General features: G+C 52.3%; 7 protein-coding genes across 7 annotated transcripts; 3 read left to right on the top strand and 4 right to left on the bottom strand.

The window, feature by feature from the left end:
• Positions 1 to 3,572: 3,572 nt before the first annotated feature.
• Positions 3,573 to 6,370, bottom strand: CCT5 (T-complex protein 1 subunit epsilon; the record flags this gene model as incomplete). The annotated part of the gene is made up of 9 exons (XM_056216758.1): positions 3,573 to 3,617; positions 3,997 to 4,085; positions 4,436 to 4,616; positions 4,668 to 4,805; positions 4,905 to 5,927; positions 5,975 to 6,068; positions 6,133 to 6,181; positions 6,251 to 6,268; positions 6,361 to 6,370. 9 exons carry the CDS (start codon positions 6,368 to 6,370, stop codon positions 3,573 to 3,575), a joined length of 1,647 nt encoding a protein of 548 aa, XP_056068314.1.
• A 393-nt stretch (positions 6,371 to 6,763) lies between these two features.
• Positions 6,764 to 7,664, top strand: N0V89_007998 (uncharacterized protein; the record flags this gene model as incomplete). Its single annotated transcript, XM_056216757.1, has 5 exons — positions 6,764 to 6,924; positions 6,976 to 7,015; positions 7,060 to 7,145; positions 7,198 to 7,513; positions 7,566 to 7,664. The coding sequence occupies 5 exons, from the start codon at positions 6,764 to 6,766 to the stop codon at positions 7,662 to 7,664; spliced, it is 702 nt and encodes a 233-aa protein (XP_056068313.1).
• Positions 7,665 to 11,141: 3,477 nt separating this feature from the next.
• N0V89_007997 (uncharacterized protein) lies at positions 11,142 to 12,123 on the bottom strand (the record flags this gene model as incomplete). The annotated part of the gene is made up of 3 exons (XM_056216756.1): positions 11,142 to 11,545; positions 11,614 to 11,993; positions 12,041 to 12,123. The coding sequence occupies 3 exons, from the start codon at positions 12,121 to 12,123 to the stop codon at positions 11,142 to 11,144; spliced, it is 867 nt and encodes a 288-aa protein (XP_056068312.1).
• A 1,149-nt stretch (positions 12,124 to 13,272) lies between these two features.
• Positions 13,273 to 14,994, bottom strand: N0V89_007996 (uncharacterized protein; the record flags this gene model as incomplete). The annotated part of the gene is made up of 2 exons (XM_056216755.1): positions 13,273 to 14,808; positions 14,941 to 14,994. The coding sequence occupies 2 exons, from the start codon at positions 14,992 to 14,994 to the stop codon at positions 13,273 to 13,275; spliced, it is 1,590 nt and encodes a 529-aa protein (XP_056068311.1).
• A 945-nt stretch (positions 14,995 to 15,939) lies between these two features.
• Positions 15,940 to 16,836, bottom strand: N0V89_007995 (uncharacterized protein; the record flags this gene model as incomplete). Its single annotated transcript, XM_056216754.1, has 1 exon — positions 15,940 to 16,836. The coding sequence occupies one exon, from the start codon at positions 16,834 to 16,836 to the stop codon at positions 15,940 to 15,942; it is 897 nt and encodes a 298-aa protein (XP_056068310.1).
• A 695-nt stretch (positions 16,837 to 17,531) lies between these two features.
• On the top strand, positions 17,532 to 19,112 carry N0V89_007994 (uncharacterized protein; the record flags this gene model as incomplete). Its single annotated transcript, XM_056216753.1, has 4 exons — positions 17,532 to 17,701; positions 17,784 to 17,869; positions 17,917 to 18,506; positions 18,558 to 19,112. The coding sequence occupies 4 exons, from the start codon at positions 17,532 to 17,534 to the stop codon at positions 19,110 to 19,112; spliced, it is 1,401 nt and encodes a 466-aa protein (XP_056068309.1).
• Positions 19,113 to 20,770: 1,658 nt separating this feature from the next.
• Positions 20,771 to 22,189, top strand: N0V89_007993 (uncharacterized protein; the record flags this gene model as incomplete). Its single annotated transcript, XM_056216752.1, has 1 exon — positions 20,771 to 22,189. One exon carries the CDS (start codon positions 20,771 to 20,773, stop codon positions 22,187 to 22,189), a length of 1,419 nt encoding a protein of 472 aa, XP_056068308.1.
• Between the last annotated feature and the right edge of the window lie 1,487 nt (positions 22,190 to 23,676).

Below are 23,676 nucleotides of genomic sequence, written 5' to 3'. Positions count from 1 at the left end.
TGGTGGGTGACTCGCACGCAAGCAACGTGCAACGTGCAACGTGCAACGCAGCGCCCAACCTTCGTTTCTCGATCCTAGCTTCCGCCTTTCTCCACCGCGCAGTCTCCACCGTCCAGCCCTCCCTTTCACAAGCGCTCCCCGTCCTCACACCTGGTTCGCTCGCCCACCTCCCACTCATCTCGCTCGCGGCGCATTTTTTCCTGCAAGCATGCCTCTCGGCCGGCTACAGCTGCGCGTCCGCCCAAGCGCAGCGTCCAGACAAAGAAGTTTTCTAGAAGGCTTTTACCTGCCTCCCGGCCGTCTGGCGCGCTGGGGCCGAGCTTTTGGCGCGCTGATTCGTGGACGGGCTGCGCTGGGCGGGCTTGACGCGCGGATGCGAGGCGGGATTTGTGTTTTCACGTGCGAAGCGCTCCGGGAGGGCCGCGGGGCGTAACTAAGTGCCATGCATGGACGTTGCTTGGGCTATGTTCTGTTCTTCGCATGGTCCATACGGTACGGTCATTAATTTTCGATAGCGGTAGCAGCAAAGCCACGTTTTGCACGCGTGGTGCAGAGCTAGACGTTGTATTGTATTGTATTGTATCTAGAATAGGCCGGTCGTCGATGACGCCTTAGTATGGTATTCTGCGGTGTGCTTCACGCTGACAAGTACAACAACAGCGTAACGTCAGGATGCTCATCCATCCTCCCCTCTCCACTCATGCAAACCGCCGAACACAACCCGACCCCCTCATCCTCATCTACCCGCTCCATGCTCTCTGCAACAGTCTGACTCCTAACTACACAGTTTGCTGAATCCTCCTCCGATTCCCTCCGCTAGCACCCCGCTAGCATCGCGGACACTTGCACAAAGTCCACAGTACGTAGCAGCAGACCCACCACCCCGTAAGCACCGTCGAAACGCGCGAGCGAGCGAGTGGCGGTGAAAATGAAAAAGCCTTTCAGCCGCTCTGGAAGGGAGGCAGGGCAGGCCTGTGGCTAGGGACGGACGGACAGGCATGTGCAAATGCAAATGCAAATGCAAATGCCTGAGCAGACTCTCTGCGGACCGGGATACTACCACAGTATACTTACGCATCCCGTGACTCGTGACAGATAGATACTTTACACCTACCGTACCTGCGAGCTTCCATACAGTACACGTTCAATGTTCCCTGCACAGCTGAATGAGCGTGCTCTAGACCCCCCTCCCAGGTCCTAACGCGGCATCACATCACCATAGCCCATCGCCTGGCCATTGCCACAGCACCATACATACCTCCACCAACTCCACTCCACCTACACCCGTCTCGTCTCGACCAGATCTGAACCATGTCCTGTTCACGCAAAGCACCCTGACGCGTGCGCGGAAGCAAGCAGAGAATTCCCTTTCCTACGTTTCAGCAGTGGTGGTGTAGTGCTTAGGTTGGTTGGTTGGGCACCACCGCCTCGCATCTATGCAGGGACGCAGAGCCGCGGTTTCCGCATTAGAGGCGGAGTGCACTCGCTTTTGCAAGCGAAGCGAGGACGGGTGCTTGGAGGGGCGATGTATTGATACGGGGTGCGATTTGTATCTTATCTCTCTATGGCGTAATGATACGGGGGCGGGTGGGTGTTGAGGTTACATAGTACAGTTATGGGATGGGATGGGGCGTGGATTGGATCAATTTGCATTGCATGGTAGGGTATCCTATCGTTACTGTGTAGAGGAGGTGAGTGTGGGCATGTTGGTGGCGCGATGGATAGATAGCGAGAGGGACAAGGTCCCCGCGTTGATCGCTGCGAGATGCGGTCGTTCCACTGACTGGAGTTTCCAGAACGGGTAATGCGAGAGCGCGACTCTCGTGATCGGCCTGCGAGGTTGCTGGAGCAGCGCATGGAAAAGAGGGATCGTCTGCGCGCAGAATGGCGGTGGCGCGAGATGGACTTCTCCGCATGAGGTCGCGAACCTCCACGGCTGGCTGGATGGGGAAACGAGGCTGCGGCGGGGAACGAAGACTGGGCTGTCATTTGGGGGGTATAGAGTGCTGCGCTCTGTGAGCTGACTTGTGGAATTGTGAAATCGTATAGGCCGATTGGTGTCTGCCAAATAACTACATGTACACGACAATTGTAAAGCGACCACACTCACTGCTACACTCGTTACACCGACTCGCTGTCTCCACAGCTGAATTGACTTGCAGATGGACCTCGCAGGAATACTGTACATGCCAGCCACTTCAGTCTACCATAATGTGGCATTTATTCCTCATACTCTCAACTGCTGACAAAAGGCATCCCCCTTGATCCAGGGGCCTCGACTCGACTCATTCGCTACCATACCATACGCTCCATGCCGTGCATGCTTACAATCTCTCCCCTGCCACCTTGCTTGTATATTTCCATGCTGCAAACGCCCTCCACATACGACCACAGGACACTGAAAATTGGGCTTCCCGTCCGCTCAGCCTTACACAAGCAGTGTACCGGCGGATTAGTATTGCGGTCCGTGAGGACGCGAGAATCCCCGCTGTTGTATGTTTTTGCCGTTCTTGGACTTTCGCCTTCTTTTTTTGAAAGTACGCGTTGTGTTTGCATATACATACTACCTAGAAATACTGCTTTTCCAGCTTACGCCCTCGCTGCTGGCTTCACTGCGGTGAGGCATCGGATCGGGAACCCAGCGTGGGAGGAGCAGTTCAGTACCAGCAGCTGGATTTCTTACCATATCCTACTTTTAGCTATCTGCGATATAATTACGCTGCACAAATGATGTGTACAAAGCAGCTATTCCACACACGTACTCGTTCTCCTGTAGTCACGAGGTGGGCCTCAGACACGCTGCTATCAAGTTGCACAGACGCGGAATAATCGCACACGTACTGTCTCGTACCATGCACCGTCATCTGCCTCCTCACCAGCTCGAACCTTCCACCCACCATCGTAATATTGAAGCCGCGAAAGGAACTCCCCAAGTCTTCACCCCATCAGTACCGCCAAAGCACCAGACCGTGCCTTCCCTTCCCCCTTCTCCCCACGTCACCCGAACGCGTCCACAACTCAATGTATCTGCTCGCCATAACAGTCAAGTCGCTAGTCCAATCTTGTGAGTCCTCGCAGCTGGTCACGCGCACATAGCAATTTTCCAAACGAAGCCCCCTTACACATTACAACGTTTGCCATGCCATGCCATCGGCAGCGTCCCCCGGCAAGAACGGCATACCTCGCGGCAACGAGTAAGGAAACGGCTACGCAGCGTACATACGCACATCGGAATGTCTCCACTCTTCAACAGTGACACAAGCCATCCCGTGTACTGCGCTTGTCGTACAGACGGACGGATAGGCAAACCGTCCCGCGTCGCACAGTCAATTAGGCGCGAGGAACCAAATCTATACCATGTCAAGCGCACCGTGCCTCTGCCTCACCGATCCGGATAATTTCACTGCCAAACAAACAGGTGCAGCATCCCATGCCTTGACTTTTGCATTACAATTGCCGTCTATATGTGGTATAGGGCGTCGTACATCTCGCCTCCCCTAAGCGCTTATTGCGTGCCTACGTCCCTCGTCCTTCACCCACGTGGCGCCCTTCGTCCCTCCGCAACCGCGCGTCTAGTACTCGTCTTCGCCGCTCCCCGCGATGATCACATTGTTAACCTGCATACCAGTCAGCAAAACCCTTCCTGTGACGGTTGATCGCGGCGAAGCGAGGCGGAGATGGACGCAAGCAAGGAAGGTTGGAAATAAAGAATGAAGAGGATGGGTGGACACAATCGGAACGTGGTGCGACCACGACGTTCCCCAGCCGTGGGGCTCATGGGCATGATGGAAGAGAGGTCTTGCACGGTGCGACCGTGACTTGCATGTGGGCCCGCTTCCCCGTTCCCCGCATCGGAATGCGCACAGTGCAAGGGACGGTTGGCGGAGAGCAGGGAATAATGTGCTGTGGCGCTATTGTGACACGCTGTGGCACCGAGGAACGCCGTAAAGAAACAGGTACGACGTGAAATGAAATACGAAGGGAACGGTAACGTACCTTGAGGACCATCCTGCACAATTGCGTAGCGAGCAGCAGCTGTTGCCTCTTGGAGATCAAAGGATCGATCACGAAGTGCTCCTTCATGTCTGTTGTCGGCCCGAGTTAGCACGGTCCACTCTGAACTGCATACGTATGGTGCAAAACAAGGAATTGAATATGTTCCAAGTCCGAGCCGTCTGCAAATGCGTAGGACTGGAGAACGAAATTGTGGAGAGACAGCGTAGCAAGACCCCGTTATGGCGTACAAAGCGGAAAACGGAAGCCAGTAGACCACACCACGAGACCATGGATTGAGCCGTTGCAGGTACATGGTGGAACGTGAAATGGCCATACAGGCGCCGCACCTGTGTTGGCTCGGCAAACGAGTGTTGTGGAGGATCAAGCCACCGGTCACACCGGAAAGACTGATCCACGGGACGAGAAATACTTGACTTACCATTGCTACCGGTTTGCATGCAGTCAACACCTAACCTGGAGTTGTTCTCCTTGGCTTGTCGTGACTTGATGTTGGCGAGGGTTTCGATAGGACTGAGACCAGAATTCTCGGCCAATGCCATAGGCACGCAGTCGAGCGCGTCGGCGAAAGCGCGCATCGCGTATTGTTCTAGACCGGGGCTCTATAATAGCAGTCAGAGATGATCCCATTGTCCGGGTAACAGTGTTGGTACCTTGACTGCAGCATCCTCTACAGCGAGCGAGCAGGCCACCTCTGCCGCACCTCCACCATAAACGATGCGGTTATCTGTAACGAGATTCCGGACAACGCAGAGAGCGTCGTGCAAGGATCGTTTCGCTTCATCGATGATCTATCAATCGTTAGTCCGCTGATACGGGTTTGAAGTAACTCTCCGGCGGGAATTCCTTTGCGAGTATTCCCAACCGAGCATCAATAGACAGCCACCTACCATCTTGTTGCTACCACGCACGAAGACAGTCACTGCACGAGTGTTCGCACACTCCTCGATGACCAACATCTTGTCGCGGGTGGTTCCGAATGTTAATTCCCGGACAATACCTGCTGTGCCCAGCTTCTCCGCACTCAGGTCCTCAAACCTGGGTACTATTCGGCCATTGGTCGCAATGGCAATAAGCTCGATCTCTGGGCCTCCTACCCACCGGACAGCAGGCAATTTGTTGGTGAGAAGCAGATGGTTGGCCTCGTCGTCGAATCCCCATTGGCATATAACCACGTTGGCTCCCGTATCCTTGATGCGCTTAATCATCTCGGTGAACTTATCGGATTCGTAGGTCTGTAGCTTCTTGAACTCCTCGACCGAGGTGATGTCTAGCTTGTGCTTCGTCTTGGGCTTCGGGGGCTCGAAAGCGCATGTGAGAATGGCAAGCTTTGCGTCCTTGACCTCGTCCGGCATCTGGGGGTGGGAGAAGTCCTTGTCTATTATCACACCCTTGACAAGCAGTGTGTCCTCCAGCGCTCCTCCGACCTTGCCGTCGACCTTGATGAGCTCGAAATCGACATCTTTCCGGGATAGGTCCGCGACAGACAGTACCGCGTCAACAGCGATGCTGGCGAAGTGGTCGTGTGCTTTGGACACAATCTTGCTGCCTAAACTCGTCTTCGCGACCTTGAACAACTCTTCTGTGTTTTCCTTGGAGAACTTGATCTCGTCACTGATCTCATCGAGCTTCGCAACGGCGACCTCGCAGGCCTGGTCGTAGCCATCCGCTATCCGGATCGGGTGAATGCCCTTATCGATGAGGTCCGCTGCCTGCTCGAGGAGCGCGCCTGCGAGAACAACTACACCAGTTGTGCCGTCGCCAATCTCGTCATCTTGTGATTTTGATAGCTCGACGAGCAGCTTCGCGACGTGGTTCGATATTTCCATCTGCGAAAGAATGGTAGCGCCATCGTTGGTTACAGTAATGTCGCCGTCCGGTGAAATCAAGATCTTGTCCAATCCTCGTGGGCCCTATCCATATAAGCTCGTATCTCATTCGCGTAGCCCAGAATTCGTACCAAAGACGTCTTGACAATGTTGGCCACGGTCCGCGCAGCCAGAATGTGTGACTTGACAGCTTCGTTGCCGTGCTGCCTCTTCTTCTTGCCTTGGCTATGCTCCGTCAGCTTCTCCTGCTCTTTTCCAACTCCCGTAACCGGCCTAGCATTTTACGTACTCTCTGACGATAATAAACGGCCGTCCCGACTCATCTTTCATCACCTGGGCTGTTTGTGCGCATTAGTCGTCGTTCGCAGCGAGCGGGGTAGATATAGAGCATTCGGAAGAAGGCATACCATTCGACATGTCCAGTTCTACAAATTCAGGTTGTCAGCATGTTTATCTTATGTTTCTCATGTTGTTCCTGAGATAGTGGGGGAGCTGTGTTGCAGCCTGCGGCACTCACGCATCGCCATATTGACAGAAACCCGGACGAAAGCCCTTCTCCGCGTGTGTATGTAATGTTCAAGGATTCAAGTAAGAGGAGCAAAAGAGGGGCAGTGAACGGACGTCGTGGTGGGGTAACGCCGTGTGTTGACAGCATCTCTAACTTTTCGAAATTCTGGCAGGTGCCCCAGCCTTGGCGCGCTTGGCGAGGAAGCTCCGACCTTGACGCGCCGACGTGACCAGCGATCTCGAAATCACACATGCGCAGCCGTGACCCTCGCTTCTTTCGTATCCGCTCGTTCTACATCTCAATCGGGCTCACAAGGATTACTCTGAGCTTCTCGCAGCTACAGATTATTCCAATCCGACTTGCGCGCGCACTCGCGACAGCGACCTACCATGCCGCGTGAGCGCGTCCACATATGCGCCAGGCTGCCTTCGCTAACTTGCACATAGCTGCCTTGAGCGACGAAGAAATTAGCCAATCTTCCGAAGCCGAAGAGATCCCCGAAAAGAAACAGAGCAAGTCCAAATCGGCAGAACCCGTTCAAGACGAAGAGGACGAGGACGAGGAGGAAGAAGAGTACGCGCTGCCAGCTTGGATCAGATGAGGATTGCGCTGATGGGCGGATAGATACGTCGTAGAGGAGATTCGAGCCCACAAGACCGTAAAGGTTTGAAGCACTCCCGAGGAGTAATTCGTCTATGTATTGATTAGCGAGAACAGGGCTCAGTAGTCTACCATGTAAAATGGCAAGGATACGACGATCCCAAGGATATGACATGGGAGGGCGAAGACAACCTGTAGGCTACAGACTATGACTTATTCGGAAGATGGCATACTGACAGGTCTCAGCGAGGGCGTCCAAGCACTAGTAGACTACCACAAGTCGATTGGCGGCAGACCAGAAGGCGGGAAGAAGCGCAAAGGCAGAAAATCCGCCGCCGACACCGAGAGGAGCACACCCGTAGCAGCGAAGCGAATGAAGAAGGAGAAGGAGTGGGCCCCGCCGCCAGGCTCATGGGAGGACGAGGTAGACCACGTTGACACAGTGGAGCAGCGGTTAAACCCTAAAACCGGACAGCACGAGAAGTTCGGCTATCTGGTCTGGAATAACCGCATCAAGACTCAGCATCCCCTTCCGCTCATTTTCAAGAAGTGCCCACAGAGAGTAGGTATTGCACACTCATGGTGCCATATACAGTGAAGCTGATTGAGTATAGATGCTCGCGTACTTCGAAGAGCACTTGGTATTCAACAATGCGGATGAAGAGGAAGTGAATGGCAACGTGAACATGAGCGGCGTCGATGACGATATCTGAAACCGAAGAGCATCCTGCAAAAGCAACAACGCGAAATCTCAAACCACGGACGTGTGTTTATATTGAGCGGGACCGTGTCACTTTCTCGGCGTTGGTACGTGGCAAGCCGGCTTATTTCTCGGTCTCTGATGGTTTATGTCGGGAGGTGCTCTCTAGCATGGCGTCCACGGCTATATCGGTTCTACATTTGGAAAGCTACGACCAAGCGTCACGTCGCGTCTAGCTGCAACTATATCTTGGATCTGGAGGATCAATGTAACATCCCCACAAAGCGACTGAGCTTGTAAAACTTTTCCACCAGCAAGTCCACACAGTCTTGGATAATTCGCAATCTGATCACGCATAGTTTTACAGAAATCCTACATGATATATCATCCTTGACGCGCGCTCAGAAAGCTACAGCTCCTCGACTCTTCTGTGATGCGCGTCGCGAGTAATTATCACCTATAACTCTTCCGACAAGTCTTACATTCACTTCCCATCCCGCATGTCTCAAGCTCACGGATAGGCCAACAAACAGGGTGATAATGATGCCATTCAATCGCAGACTGTAAGCTCTATAGCTCTATATACATCTCATCATCCTCTCAATAAACATCCGGGTATCCAGCGTAACAATAGAACGCTCATTAGCCATACTTCAACAATAATCCTCCTTCATCTTCATCTCAATAAATAAATCGGAACCCTTTCCGTCAAGGCCGTCAAACAAGCCTTTCCCAAGCGCTATGCAAATCCAAAACGCCATGCCTTGCCCTTTTGTACATCCCGATGCCGTTAAAGTCATAATTTGCTGCGCGTAACCGGACGTTGCGCAGCCAGAAACCGTGTGCAAGGTTAAATTCGAAAATGGAATGGTGGAGGTTTATGCCTCTGTCATGTCGCTCACGCTGCTCCCCGAGTTGCCGACTGCCATCCGCGTTTGCAGGTAGTAGATCATATAGGCGATGAGTGCAATGAGGATGAAGAGGATGAGGATGATGAGGAAGATGACGACGTTGCGCTTCATTTTGGGGGTGGAGGGGCGAGCTTGCTGGAAGAGTTGCGGGAGTGGAGTTGTAGGTGGTCTAGTGTAGGCGAGGCTGTGGATATGCTAGATATCTATTAATTAATAAATTGGGAGTTTTGTGAGGAAAGGACATACCTTTTGCTTCTCAATGAGAATCAATCTTCAGTCCCAGAGTGTTGGGTTTCTAATAACTTTCTTCGACGTATACACGGTTATCTGGTCCAAGCTCAAGTTGTCGCAGCAACAGCTAATCGAACAACAAACACACGACGTAAAAAGCTGTGCGGCGCGAGATAGTTTCGTGAGCAATATGTAAAGTGGATTTCTTGGTATCTTGTGGAATGCGCGTGATGGGCGCACTTTTGTATAGATGTGGTGGGGTGCGTGCGCGGGGGTGGTTGGGCTCGTTGGTGGTTGGTGTGGCTGGGCGAGATTGGCTGGAGGCTGGCAGGGGGAAGGTGCGACGCACAACACGTTATGAGCAGGGAAGGCTGGATGATGTATGTATGTATCTCCCTTGATTTTCGAGAATTCCATAATCTTGGAATTCCATCATGGAAATTATTGAAGTTGGCTGTTGGCTGTCTGAGGTTGAGCGGGAAAGTGGTGGTACAAGCGCAATGAGGCTAGCCTGCGAGGTACCACCACCACCACCATCACCACCATTTGGGACAACACGGCCCTTGCTATCCACACACATTGTCGCATCTGGCTCGTATTAATATTGCTTTCGCTCTCGCAATCAATGCAGTTCTTTGCAAAGTACGTGCGCCATAGAACAACACTATCGATCTGTGCCAGTGACGGGACTCTGGAAATGGCACAAGTAAGACGTGATAATGCTTGAAGAGCTTCTGGTAAATACGCAACGAATTAATCAAAGTCATGCATAGGAGGATCTAAGGCAATATTGTAACAGTGCGTCATGATGGCGCGATAAGCATGTTCAACACTTCATGTAAAGCGTGAAAAAGGACTCTGGTCCGTTGAAGTAGGCAGTGACGCATCCCGAGAAGAACCATACTTGTGCGATACCAAGATGTTAGCTCTATGACTCTTACCTAAGGTCTCTAAACAGAGTCAGAGAGGTGCCTTGAATGGAAAGCCCTCAAATTTTGGCTTCAACGAACAGGTTGCAGAACGGCAAGATTTCATTGAAGATTGGAGGTCTCTATAGTATTCCGAGACTGAAAGTCCCCTGCATATAAGGACTACCCACTACTTCGCTCCATGTATGAGGGTCCTGCTAAGGTAATGGTATATGACCTACAAGTCGAATATCTCACAACACTTACCGTTCATTTAATGTTCATGGTTGTGAAACAACACAGAACTGTGTGTGCGCTGACGAAATCAGTATGTTACTGATAAGACGAGCTGCACTTCAGCTGCACGAGACAGCATATTCCTCGGTCTCTTGTCTTGTTTACCTGATACCTAAGTGATCACCAACAAACTCCCCCTCAAGCAAATGTCCAATCTACGTCACAGCCCGTTTGGACTTGACAAGCCGCAAGCTCTGCGCAGAAATAAGTACCCCCGTTAAGCTATGAGACTAGCTTCTCTATTCATACCTTCGCAGTGAGCCGCGGTACAAATCGAATTCCCCTACGATTTGATTCTGAACACCAACGACTGATATGGCTGCTCCCGCAGCAAACCCACCACCCTACAATCATCCACTTACCATAAGCATCACCGAAACCGGCTGGCACTTCTCCTTCCACACGCATCATCATCTTCACCGGTTTATCTTACCCCAGGCTGGTCCCCTCATAACAAGACTTAAAACATGCATGCACGTGCTACTCTCTATCATCATCCCTATTCTTCTCTTCCTGGAGGTCTGCCTTTATTTCGGCCTTACAGGCAGTGTGTGGTACGTTGCACGGGATATTTTCAACGGTGGGGTTGAACATTCGCCCTTCTGGTATTTGGCGAAGGCGTGGGGTTTCATGGTTAAAGAGGTGGTTGAGGGGTTCGTGGATGGGAGGTACGCTTGAGGGGTTGTGTGAACGGGGTTTCAACGGGTGGGTTTAGGCGGTGGGAAGAGGGGAGATGGTAGCATGTTAGATTCTGATAGTTTAGCAGGTTTTGTGGTGCTTTGTCCCTTAGCATGATGTTCTTTTCGACGATGACAATTGCACACGGCTACAGCTGAATGTGAGTAAAGTTCTGGTGTAAAGGACACCTAGCTCGACCGTACGAATGTTCGACGAAGGGCTGTGACACGGACATCAGATCACGCTACGCGCATGGGAAGCAGGGAGAATGATAACTTGGTTCGCCCTCCTCTCATCGTTCGATCAGCATTGATGTTCGTCTTGAACCTTCGTCAGGCTCTATACGAATGCTTCCACGCCTTTAAATGGTACTGGCAGCGGGTTTCGCGCAAAGCGCTGCCACATCCCGTAGCTTTAGGGTATTTCTTCCATCACGCGTCACTATCCCATACAAAACCCACCCCGCTACGCCTTCCCACTACTCCCGCAAATATCCATCCACCTCTCCGTCTCCACCTGTAACACCTTCATCCCCTCATCAATAAGCCTCACCAACAGCATCCCAGCGGCGTTCTTCCTCAAGAACTCATTCCACACCTCCAACAACAGCTTATTCACATTGAGCTTGATCGCGCCGTTCTCGATACACTGGCGCATGATCTCAGGCGGGAAGTCGTTCGTGCCGTGCAGCGCGATGAGCACGCGGTCGTCGATCTGCTTGTTGATGGCCGTCAGGCGGTCGAAGTGCAGCTGGCCGGGCGCGGGGCCAGACGGCCCGTAGTCGCCGTGGAGATTGCCGATTGAGGGGGCGAGGATGTCGATGCCGGCGGCGATGAAGTTGTCGACGTCTTCGGGGGAGGTGAAGAGGGCTGGTGGGGTCATGATTAGCGATGCGTCCGAGAAGTGCTGGTAGGAAGGCTTGATGATATATACGTACCTTCGAGGCCTTCTGTGTCTGCGATGCCGTCTTCACCGCCTTCTATCCGTCCGCTCTCTGCTTCTACGGCGATGCCCTTGGCGTGGCATTCTTTTGCGAGGGTTTTGGTCTTCGATAGATTCTCGGCTTCGTCGTAATGGGACATGTCCACCATGACGGAGTCTACGGGTAGAGTAGCGATGATCTCGCGGATGTGTTCTACATTTTGCGCGTGGTCGATGTGCAGAGATAGCGGGACAGTAGCTGATCTTACTGCGGCAGCGGCGGCGTGTGCGAGAGTGGGAAGCTGCTTAAGTGTTGACGGGAAGAGTTGGATGATGAGAGGTGATCGTTTTGCTTCGGCGGCACGGACCAGCGCTGTGAGTTGTTCAATGTTGTATCTATCATATGTAAGTAATTACCTTTTCGGAGGGGTAATGTTACATACGCAATTGCTGCCAGAACACCGTACTTTCCCGCCGCCGCAGCGTTCAGGATCTCCAACGTCCGGTTCTTGCTTTTCAGAGCCATCTTGTGTAGTGTGTGAAAGATTCTGCGCAGTCGTTCACACTTGCGATGGTGTACGAGAATACAATGGCACAGCAGACACGAGTGATTTTAGTATCGGAAAGCTATCGGAACTGCCATTCAATGGCAGTTCTATAATTCCGAAACGGGTTCTCGGCGGTCATTCTATTCGCCCCGATCTCTATTGGCGATCACGAGACGAACATGTTCTCACAGTTAGTGTTCGGATACACGCGAGAGCGTTTAAACTGTTCCGCTCTAGGAGGATCTGGAGGATGTGGGAGTGTGCACCGTCTCGAGGCATTGCCAGCAAGCGAGCGTTTGCGTCATTTACCAGTTCGGACCAAGCCGGGGCAGTTCCCCGCAAATTTGATCCAGTTTAATGGGAATAGCTGACTCAAGCTCTCGATGTAGTGGAGCATCGGCAGGACCAACTGAATCGTATACACAATGTTGGAGCATCGGGTTGCGGCTCGCAACGCGGCACGACCAAAAGCGTGACCCGACCCGACCTCGTCCCCAAGACATGGAAATGGAAGCCGCATAGTCTGCCGTGCTTTAGCGGTGGGCTTAGACTGTTACGGCTACTCGGCACGTACGAGCTTATTTGCACTGCGTATCTACAGCCGCGGAAGGAATCGATTGGAGTCATTTGTGCCGAGGATTGCGAGCCTTGACCTTTACTGCACTTTATCGAACGGGACCTTCAAGCGAAAGGTCATATCGGAACGTGGCCGAACCAGCATTCTTCACACTTTGGTGAGTCTAGAGGGTATTCATGAAGCATGGGTTGGCTTGCGGTCTTTGCGTTGACTGACCATTCCCAGCTACCTCTTTAGCTTCTTCGTCACGCGCATTCGGGACGCTAGAAGCTTGGACGTTCATTTCATTTTATTGTATTCTGTTCATGGTTCAGCTCTCCAATACCGCGCAAGGTCATCGAGCAGCGTTTTCGGAGGAAACTTGGTAGTCTCCAGTGTCTTCTCCAGAAGCTGCAGAACAGCACTTTGTTTGACTGGCGTTTGTACACAAAGTCCAGCTGCAATTGAGTCAGCGTGAAAGATCTTACAACATGGTGGATAGGGGAGTCGGCATTGCGCAAGTCCAGCCTAAGTGGACCTGGAGGATAGGTCCTGCCGTAACGTCGAAAGTTCACTCACCTGCGTATAGAGCTTGGTAGTCTACGAATGCGCCGGGCAAATTGTTGCCCTGGTGCATCAGTGCGATACCGCAGATCGTTTCAACGCTCTCGTCCAGCAACCGTTGCCGCCGACTAAACTCACTCATGCCTCCGAGCGACGGCTGGTTTATAAGTACGACTATACGAGCGAAGTGGAACATCTGAATGGCTGCAGCATACGAAGGCGGATGAATCCATATAGGCGTAAATAAGCCATTTTGGGGCACCGAGTGTGCATATATGGGTTGGAAAGATGATGGTAATATCCTGTACCAGTCGTCCAGAGCTTGAAGAAGTTTATCGCCTTGGTCGATCCGGATGTTCATCTCGTAATGCTTCTCGTTTGCTGCATAATCGACGCATCGCGCGCATATGTAGATGATCCGTGTGGCCAGTTCGTCGGGTGTGAGGTCGACCAACCTTTTTGTTGGCCTCCAGATGGTAAGAACGCGTCGATTCTCGCGGAAGGCGACCCATATGTCTTGTCGCAACCACATCCACCAGGCAGCCCTGCGGAGCCCGTCTTTGGTCTCGCCGTTGTTATCTTGTGATCTTTGAATCCAAAAGATACCTCGCAGATGACGCTCCCATCCTCCATCGCTGTATCTTCCAGATGCATCGAACATCTCATACGTCGAAATCAAAATCGCGGTCGCGATGATTTCTGTCGATTTTGTGTATGAAGGGTATAATAAGTTTTGAGACAGGTACTGTAGAGTTTCGTAATAAGACTGCGTTGCAACTTCAAAGAAGGGGTTGTGGTTGTTTAGGCCGTTCGACTCCTGTGATACTGGTGTCTGGACATTGAAAGTGTTTTGTGCCGTTTGATAATCGGAAAGCAGCGCCATGTGGCGAGCCGCAACCGCTAGCAGCGACTTCAGCAAGCCAACATTGTGTACAGCAAGTTTTGGTACAAGGTTGGAAAAGTTTCTTCGCGGATCGAACAGGTCTAGAATTGGTCCAAGTACGTTAACGTAATGGTGGAAGAGGCCGAGTTCATCATCGCTCAAAGCAATGATGTCTGGAGACCTCCATGGCTCGAACGTGGCATCAGCGGGACGCCTTTGTCCGGCTGGTTGGAGTTGAGGGTCGATTTCGTCTTCGGCCTCAGGAACCGGGCTTTGTCTTCTTGACAAACTGATCTCAGCGAACCCTAGATTGTGTTTCTGGATGTTGTTGATGGCGTCCTCGGCTAGGAGGTCATACCACTCGAAAGGTGCTGAATTTGGTGACGGAAGCGAAGTCGACAGGGCCAGGGGCGATAGATCAAAACGCAATTCAGGAGATTCCCCATACATGCTTGTCTCCGCATCGCCGATTGACTTGCGGGTAACAGGAGATTCCGCGATTACGGAGGCCCGGGGTTGGGCAGGAGAGGTGGTAGCCTCTTGGCCACTCGAACCAGTAGTGGCCACCGCATCTTCCGTGGATTGAGCATAGGTGCATTCCCTCCCGCTCTTGAGGCATTGTCCGCAGCGAGGCTTGGCCTCATCACACTTGACTCGCCTCTTGCGACATGTCAAACTGGTCAGCGTTAGCTTAAAACCATCTGTTGTTGTTCAGCGGAACCCTCAAGTCATATCAGACTTCAAGCAAGGCAAGTCAAGGCAGAGCAAGATTCCGACGGAATGGTGAACGACCGTTTTCAGGCCCACAAAGGTCTTGTCAGGCGATGCAGTGCCTAGTCGAAACATTTGGGTACAACACTGCTCATCCTGGGATAGCACAATGGACCGAGGTTTTCAACATAGCACTGCAGACCTAAAGCATGCTGCCGTGAGTGGCGGACATCCAGCCTGAGTGGACCTGAACAGTTCGCAAAGATGAGCTTGTTTGAGCTTACCAGCCTGTTGTGGTTCGAAGTCCACGCGCACGTGAGGGTCGAGGCTTCCGAGGCTTCTGGGCTGGCATCGCAGCGTCTCACATTGTCGGATGCCTTCGCGTCGAGGATGCGGGGTGCGCTCGGTTCGAGGGAAGAAAGATGGAGCAGCACTGCATAGAGTGTTGGTCTGCCAGCGCGTTCCGCCTGATCTGGTCCCGGCCCGATTAGCTCCTCTCCACACGCTAGAACTCCACTTGCGGCGAAAAGTCTGCCTGGGGTGGTTCCCGCAGTGGATCGGACAGCGCGCGCAGCTCCGTAGTAATAATTTATGTGCGTTGTTGCGGCTGAGAGCTGAATCGAGTTGCGATATTGCGGTGTTGGTGATGATGATGCCCTGACCCGGGGCAGGCCCTCACGTGACTACCGACTGCTTACGCATGTGCACGCTCATTCCAAGGGTCATCCCTACATGAAGGCCTTTGAAGCCAGCCACGCTTTGCAATCATTCACCAGAGTCACCAATGTCAAGACTACAGACTCCTCTGCGAGTAATTTGTGCAAGGTCGCTGTGTCTTTTTTTCGCGTTCGGGATCCGTCAACAAGTCCTCTGTTGTCAGTTGTCAGTTGTCTTCCAGCTTCCCCGCATTTCACTATCGACGGACGTCAAGGTACATCAACATCATGCAGATATAACACTTTGTTTGGAAATTCGAACATGGATCTGGTATTCGTTCTATCACAGTGATCCCAGCAAAATGCCCCTAAACTCCGCCCATGCATCGGACAGCGTAAACTTCATGCAATCAAACAAAACACTCTACCATGCACCGACAATACCGGCAATGGGGATATCGATGCCGGTGGTGTACGTTGCGCCCTCAGACAGCAGGTACACGTAAGCTCCACCGAGCTCCCTGGGGTCTGCCAACCTGGGCATACCGCCGTAGTACTGCATCTTCAGGTTCCAGTCCGCAGCCTTCTCCACGTAGTATGTCATTTGTGTCCTCACAAATCCGGGGGAGATGGAGTTGACGCGGATGCCGTGCTTGGCCCATTCCATGGCCAGTGTGTGCGCCATATTCCGTACGGCGGCCTTGGTGCCTCCATATGGTGCAGAAGGAGCGGCGCGGTTCGGTCGGTAGGATGTCATCGACGCGGTGAAGACGATAGAACCCTTGATGCCGAGCTCAATGAACTTGTTCGCAGCCGCCTTTGCGCAGAAGTATGCTCCGAAGACATTGAGGTTGAACAGCTGCTCGAGCTGTGGGCGGTCGAAGTTTAGCGCGGGCTGGTGCTTCGTCATGCCGGCGTTGGCAACCATGCCATCGATACGGCCCGATTGTGCGACGACCTGGTCCACAGCCTTGTTTACACTCTCTTCCGATGTGACGTCGCAGTTGACGTAGTGGACGCGCTTCGGATTTGCCTGCTGGAGGGCCTGGAATTCCTCACCAGGCTCGAACAGGTCGAATGAGTAGACCTCCTTCGCATCGTTGGCAAGGCATACGGTTGCAAGTCCGAGACCGATACCACGGTTTGCGCCAGTAATAACAATGACCTTGTTCTTCAGGTTGACCTTCCAGTCATGGTCGGGACCTGGCTCGGTCGAGAGGTACACCGGTGCAGGTACAGACTGGGCGACCTGGTTGGAAACGCTGTCTCCTGCTGAAGTAGGAGCAGCAGTTGTGGGGGCTTCAACGGCGGAGGGAGACATTGCGGCGAAGGTCTGTCGAAGTTTGTTCAAAGAAAAGGGTATCGATGGAACGGTGGGGAGACTTTGGAATGTACAAGACTGTGGTCTGGGCTCGAGCTTCTTTAATACATGGCAAGCTACCTGAGGGGCTGTGGTAAGGACTACTGCCGCGGAGCAGACCAGTTTCTACCGAACAATTCTGCATCGAGATATGACTTGCGGAACGACACATGCATCCACCAATGCGTCGAACCGAGGTCCTACCACGAGACGATTGCGTCTGGAGCTCTTCACGAGGACTTGAGTCTATACGCGAGAACCTGACGCTCGCTAAGTGGCATGCCTCGAGACGGGACACTCTCGCCTGATTGTCATTGGCGTTCCTCACTACGGGCCCCGGAATGCCACGCGTGGCTGGCTCCCGAATTTCACCCAATCAAGCCGGCAATCATGCGACGCTAACCCGCAAGACCAGGACCAGGTTGTAAGAGTTGGCGGTGGGAGGACTAGCCTTGTGCGGAGACCTCATGCGGTACAATCCGGGGCAGTCTTCCATCTCCGCCAGACTCTGCACCACTGACTACGATTGATCTATAAAGATTGATCAACACCCCTTGGGTGTGAAAGTCAACCGAACAGTCGGGCTCAGGCTTCTCTTTTTACCCTGTCCCATCTACCGCCGATTGGTACCTCGTGTCCTCTCACGAAATCGTGCAATGACTTCACCGCCTCACTCCGTCGAGCACTTCGACGTCGATACCAAAGGCATGGACGTCTCAAAGCACGAAAATGTTGAAATGTCGGATGGCATCTCATGGACCCCCGAAGAGGAGAAGAAACTCGTTCGCAGGATTGATACCCAGCTCATGCCGATAATGTGGCTTATGTATCTTCTTTCGTACATGGACAGGACAAAGTAGGATAGGCATAACCCCCTATTTCTGATCAATTTATTGACTGTTCTACAGTATCGGAAATGCGAAGGTCGCGGGTATGCAGACAGATCTGAACCTCACTTCCAACCAGTACAGCATCTGTCTTGTGGTGTTCTTTGGTGAGTGAAGCCGAAAATTTGCCTCGACTTGGCACTGACAACTGCAGTCACATATGTCGTCTTCGAAGTGCCCTCGAACATGTTGATTGTGAGGATAAGCCCGTCCATCTATCTTCCAATCATCATGACCATTTGGGGAGCCTTGACCTGCTGCATGGCCGCCATCAAGGACTACAAGCACTTGGTTGTCCTCCGGATCTTCGTCGGTGTTTTTGAAGCAGGTTTCGCACCCGCTATGCTGTTGCTCATGTCTTCCTGGTACAAGCGTGAGGAACAGTCCAAGCGCTTCGGTATATACATCTCTGCTGCCATCCTTTCTGGTGCTTTTGGTGGTCTCCTTGCTGGTGCCATCACGGGTGGTCTAGATGGAGCGGCCGGTTACGAGGGCTGGCGCTGGCTCTTCATCATCGAGGGAGCAGCAACCATGTTCGTTGCGATCGGCTCATACTTCATTCTCCTCGACTTCCCGGCGACCACTGCCAGCTTCTCTGATCGCGAGAGGGCAATTGCTGTTGCGCGACTGCAGCAGGGTGGCGTGACCGCCAGAGCCGAAGGTGCCGAGCGTATGAGCAAGGTCCAGTCTTTCATCCTCGCCATCAAGGACTGGCGCACTATCGGATTCATCCTCGGATACATGGTAAGCTAATCGCTCATGAAAACACAACGACTCCATGGCTAACAAACACAGGTCATCGTCGGCTCCTCCACACTATCCTACTTCTATCCTACCCTCGTCAACGGACTGGGCTACACTTCCACCGTCCAAGCGCAATACATGACCGTCCCCATCTACGCCGTAGCCTTCGTCTGCACCGCCATCACAGCAGTCTTCGCTGATCGCGTCCCCAACCACCGCGGTCTCATCATCGCCTGCTGGCTCTGCTTCTCCCTCATAACCTCCATCCTCGTCTGCGTCGTTTACAACTTCACCGCGCGATACGCGCTCCTCGTCCTCATGGCCGCCGGTCTCTGGGCTTCCAACGCCATCTCGCTCTCCTACGCTGGAGCCACCTTCGGAGACATGGAGCCCGAGGTGCGAGGCGTCGCGCTTGCGCTTGTCAACGCGCTCGGAAACCTTGCGCAGATCTACGGCGCGTATCTTTTCCCTGCTGATGATAAGCCGAAGTACCTGATGGGCTTTGGAGTCATCTCGGGCATGCTGGGCTTCGGTGTTGTCGTTTATGTTATCATGCACATCAAGACTAGGAGGAAGGATGGCATCACCAACTTCTTCAAAGACTAGAGGGTGGTTGTGATGAGGGCGCGATACCCAGTGCATTTGCGAGCGTTCGTGAAGTGACGCATTCTTTGTATATATGGCAGCATACTTGAATACTCTATGAGTTCATGATCAGCGACTCTCTTCTGAAGCAGTGGGAATGTGATTTGCGCTTCAGATACATGCGAGGCATCTATAAGATTCTCTATGGATCACAACCCCCAAGGCCAACCTATTGAACGTGCTGTCGAATTGAAACACGTATACCTCCAATTGGAGAACACATCGTCTTTCCGTCACTTGTAGATATTGACAGCATGCCAGCACTCAAACATTCACACAGTTCTCAAGCTATATGTAATCCTGTAGAAATACTCCTCCAACCTTACAATCAGTCTACTTCTTGGAGATACTTTATACAACACAAATCCCAATCCAGACACCCCATACCATGTGCATACCAAGTAAACGAAAAAAATACCCACGCCCAAACTACCTCCCCATCGGTCCAGGGCCACCGAACGGAGGACCACCAAAACCGGGTAACATGCCTCCCTACGGCGGTGCACCCGCCGGTAAGTCCCAACATCCTTTGCTCCTCTATCTAGCTGGAGTTAGAAACACTAACGGATCACAGGGCCGCAGTGGGGAAATGCAGGACCACCAGTACAACCAGGACCACCAGGAGTCTCTCGAGGGCGTGTCAAACGGTTCGTGCATAATCCTGACGGCACGCTTCAAGAAAGACCGAACGCTTGTCTAGTAACGCGGGAGACTATAGCTAATTATAATGCGCAACTCGCGAGGAACCCTGGGCAGCAGCCTTTTCCGCAAGGAGGGCCAGATCCGTTTTGGTCCCCTAAGGTTTGATTTATGTGGGCGCCCAGCAAGAGCCGGTATAATTTTGTTTTAAAGCAGGAGGAGGAGTGACTGGTGAGGAAGCTTGGCTCCATGAGACACTGTGTATTGCAATGCTTGACCAGTTCTATGAAGGGCGATGGGTTGGTGCTGAAGAAGCGGTATTGTATTGTACTGACTTGGCTTCTATTTATATTAAGCTCAGCTACGCGGGGTCTGCTTTGGTTGTAGATAGAACAACATTGCTTGGGTTGTCCCGTGATTTTGGTTTTGCGTGCTTGCACTGCGAGTACAATAGTACACTGTTGAGCTCTCAGCGTGGGATACTCATGAAATCAAAAATCCTGAAAGTCGACGAGATGACCAAGACCATGAAGATGCAGATTATTTCCTCTGGCAGACAAATTGACGGCTTGGGCGAGTCTTTGAATGCAATTCGTGAAAGTCGAGGGGCTATCATAGACATGTCGGATAGCTTGGATATCGTAAGCCTCGAGAATCACGAAGACAAGGTCATGTTGTGGGTGTGGTGTGGTGAATAATGACGCAATAGGCACATCCGATGCGATCAGGCAAATTCTGTGTTCGCAAGGTGCACACATCAGTGAAAGATGAGGACATTTGGTGGTGAACCTGCCTAATCGGGTAAATTCACGTAGGTGTTGATCGCAGGTGAATTCAACCTGTGAAAGTGAACCACTTCGGGCGGTTTGGAGAGTGGTGTGAGCACAGACCACACCGCAAACGGCAGTCCCACCTTCGCGTCCCACTAAAATTTCCATTTGCTTGCATCCCGCGTAACAACAACACCCGCAACGGCCACGATGCCTAAAAGAAAGCGTACAGAGCCCACTGGCCCCGATCCTCCCGAACACATAGCCCACCGCATCCTCGCTCGCCGCAAAAAGCAATGCACGCAGCGCATAGCCGCGGCGCAAAAGCCGCTAGTAGCTGCCCTCCGAGTCGCCGCCGGCCTCGAGCGCCAGAAACACAGTCGCAGGAAGAAGACGGCGCAAGCGAATAAGGATGACAAAGCTTCAGCACGTTTGGAAGCGGAGTATGCACACTTGAAGGGCTTAGATTTGGAGAAGGTTGCGGAGCAGCATCTGCGCAAAACGATTGGGAAAGTTAAGAGCCTAAGGGAAAGCGAGTACATGCCGGAGAGTGTAGGGGAGGTGGAGAAGGGGAGCAATGATCCGGCGTTGCTCAATGTGAAGGGCAGGTTGTTTAAGGTGGATGCGGTGCGGAGGGTGGTGGATGAGACCATTGATGAGTTGAAGGAGATTGTTGGAGTCGGCGCGAATGGTGCGAAGGCTGAAGGAAAGAAAGAGGAAGACAAGGCCGCGAAGAGTAAGAAGGCGAAGATACAGGAAGAGGAAGAGGAAGAGGACGAGGACGAGGACGAGGACGAAGATGCGTGGGCACAGAGCGCGTTGGCACAGAACGAAGAAGACGGGCGCCTTCTTGCAGCTTTTGATGCACTGATCGCAGCACCATCTTCTGCCGAAGACAGCAGTGAGGATTCACTATCGGATGGACACAGGCCACCGAGCGAAGAAGACATGGCTAGTGAGGACGAGGACGAGGATGAGGACGCGTTGGCACAGAGCGCACAGGCACAATTTGAAGAAGACAGGCGCCTTCTCGCAGATTTTGATGCACTTATCGCAGCATCATCTTCTGCGGAAGACGACAACGAAGGGACGGAAAGTGGATTGGTCTCAGACGTCACAGAAAACCAGGATTCAGACTCTGCATCTGACTCCGACGAGCCTTCGATACCCCTTCCTAAAGCCAAACGAAAAGCAGCCGACCCGAAGATCTCAGCTGACTCCAAGTTCCTCCCCACCCTCAGTCATCCCACGTACATATCCGGCTCTGAATCCGAAGCTTCCGACATCGAAGTCGCCCCACGCAAGAACCGCCGCGGCCAGAAAGCGCGACAAAAGATCTGGGAGCAGAAGTACAAAGACAAGGCGAAACATGTAATCAAGCAGGAGCGGGATCAAGGCTGGGATGCGAAGCGCGGTGCTGTGGGTGAACGAGGTGGAAGAAATGGACGGGGTGCACCGGTGCGCGGCAGGGGCCCTGAGGTGAGCGGAGCAAATGAGCAGCCACTGGGTGTCAAGAAGCCGAAGAGAGATGATGCGGGGTCATTGCATCCGAGTTGGCAGGCTGCGAAGGCTGCGAAGGAGAAGAAGATGGACATGAAGCCTATGGGTAAGAAGGTCGTGTTCGACTGAGCGTAAGAGCCCTGTGGATACCTGCCTCTGTCGAGAGCTTGACGAAATCGAAAGTGTACCCGCGAACGCCGGAAAGCGTATCTTCTTGATCTGCCATCCATGCAATGTCGTTCTTCTATGTTTACCTGCATGCTACGCCATTTATCCTTGCCTGTAGACTTGTGGCCTGTTGGTGCGCTTAACCTTCCTTCGTGGATGGGGATAATGCGGTGAGAGGGCTGATATGCGAGGCAATAAATGTTCCTTAATTAAGGGGATACTGCACAGAACTTCATCAATACCACCTGGGGATGAGGCGGTGAGAGAGCACTTGTTCCGTTCCTTCTGTGGAAATGACGCGTCTCCTTTCGAAGTGACATAGCTTGCTATCTAACGTCTTCTGAGATTGTCGTAGTAGATTGACATGTGCTTTCGTATCTATTCCACAGTCATGACGGTGTCGATTTGCCGAGTCCCTTAATGGTTGTTAGCTCAAACGCCTTCGTATCCTCTGCAGCCTACTTCTGGTAGTTTTTAGGTACGGGTGTGTTTCTTCATCTCAAATTGAGCTATAGTTCATTTCCCAAAAGTAAAAAAGCCAAAAGATTGTGTTAATACTTTTATAGTTTTCTGTCTTTTCGCCTACGGTGCAGTGTCACATCGTTTCTCGTCGCGTCTGGGCGTGGATTTAACTTCTGTGGTACTTGTACGAGGGCTCTGGTGGAGGGAACTGGGGTTGGCGATTGGAAAGATATGTGACTATGACGAAATACTTTCGAATAACAATTGTGAGCGCTTGTAGTAAGATAGGAGGGAATTGGTAGTGGATATAGCTAGTTGATGGAAGGCGAGTGCGGAGGGCCTGCTGACACTAATAAAAGTTGAAAGCCCGAGTCTGATCGATTTATGAGGGAAAAGCCGTGGATTGCTCTCTCCGTCGCAGACATGAATGTGGTTCAAGTTTTGCTACCGGTAGGCGAAGACTTCTAACAGTACATGTCACGTTTTGCTTAAGCTGAACGTAGGTAATGAGCTGGTTTGGAGCTTCGGAAAGCTTACGGAGAAGCTCCACTGATGGTATGGTCTTCCCGTTCCGCTGGAAACCTGTCGGTCAAAATGCTGAGGATAGGCGTTCAATATTAACACAAAGCGGGAGTCGTATGCCTTCTAGAGAGATTGGGAGGGTCAACGTACGTACTTAGTCCAGGGATGGACATCGCAAGATATCTATAGGGAGGTATCGTGATCATTGGGCGTGAAGTGTCTCAGCTACTTGTCGGAAAACGATTTATATAAAGAAGGACTAATTACATTAGGAGAGATTTGAGACACGAAAAGCACTATAACCACCTTTATCGTTATTACAACCACACTCCGCGAAGAGCTTCCCAGCGCCCCATTAACCCTGTGGTTTCCAAAAATTATAAGAAGTGGTCATTTCGAACTTATTTCCTCGTTACGACCACTACGGCGCTTTGAAATGCAGACAAATCTCGAAAGAGCCAGAA

The sequence above is a fragment of the Didymosphaeria variabile genome (genome assembly GCF_027946475.1).
Source record: "Didymosphaeria variabile strain IMI 356815 chromosome Unknown scaffold_6, whole genome shotgun sequence".
NCBI classification, from domain to species: Eukaryota; Fungi; Ascomycota; class Dothideomycetes; order Pleosporales; family Didymosphaeriaceae; genus Didymosphaeria; species Didymosphaeria variabile.
The sequence above is the reverse complement of the archived record's forward strand: the minus strand, read 5'-3'. Positions and strand labels throughout refer to the sequence as shown.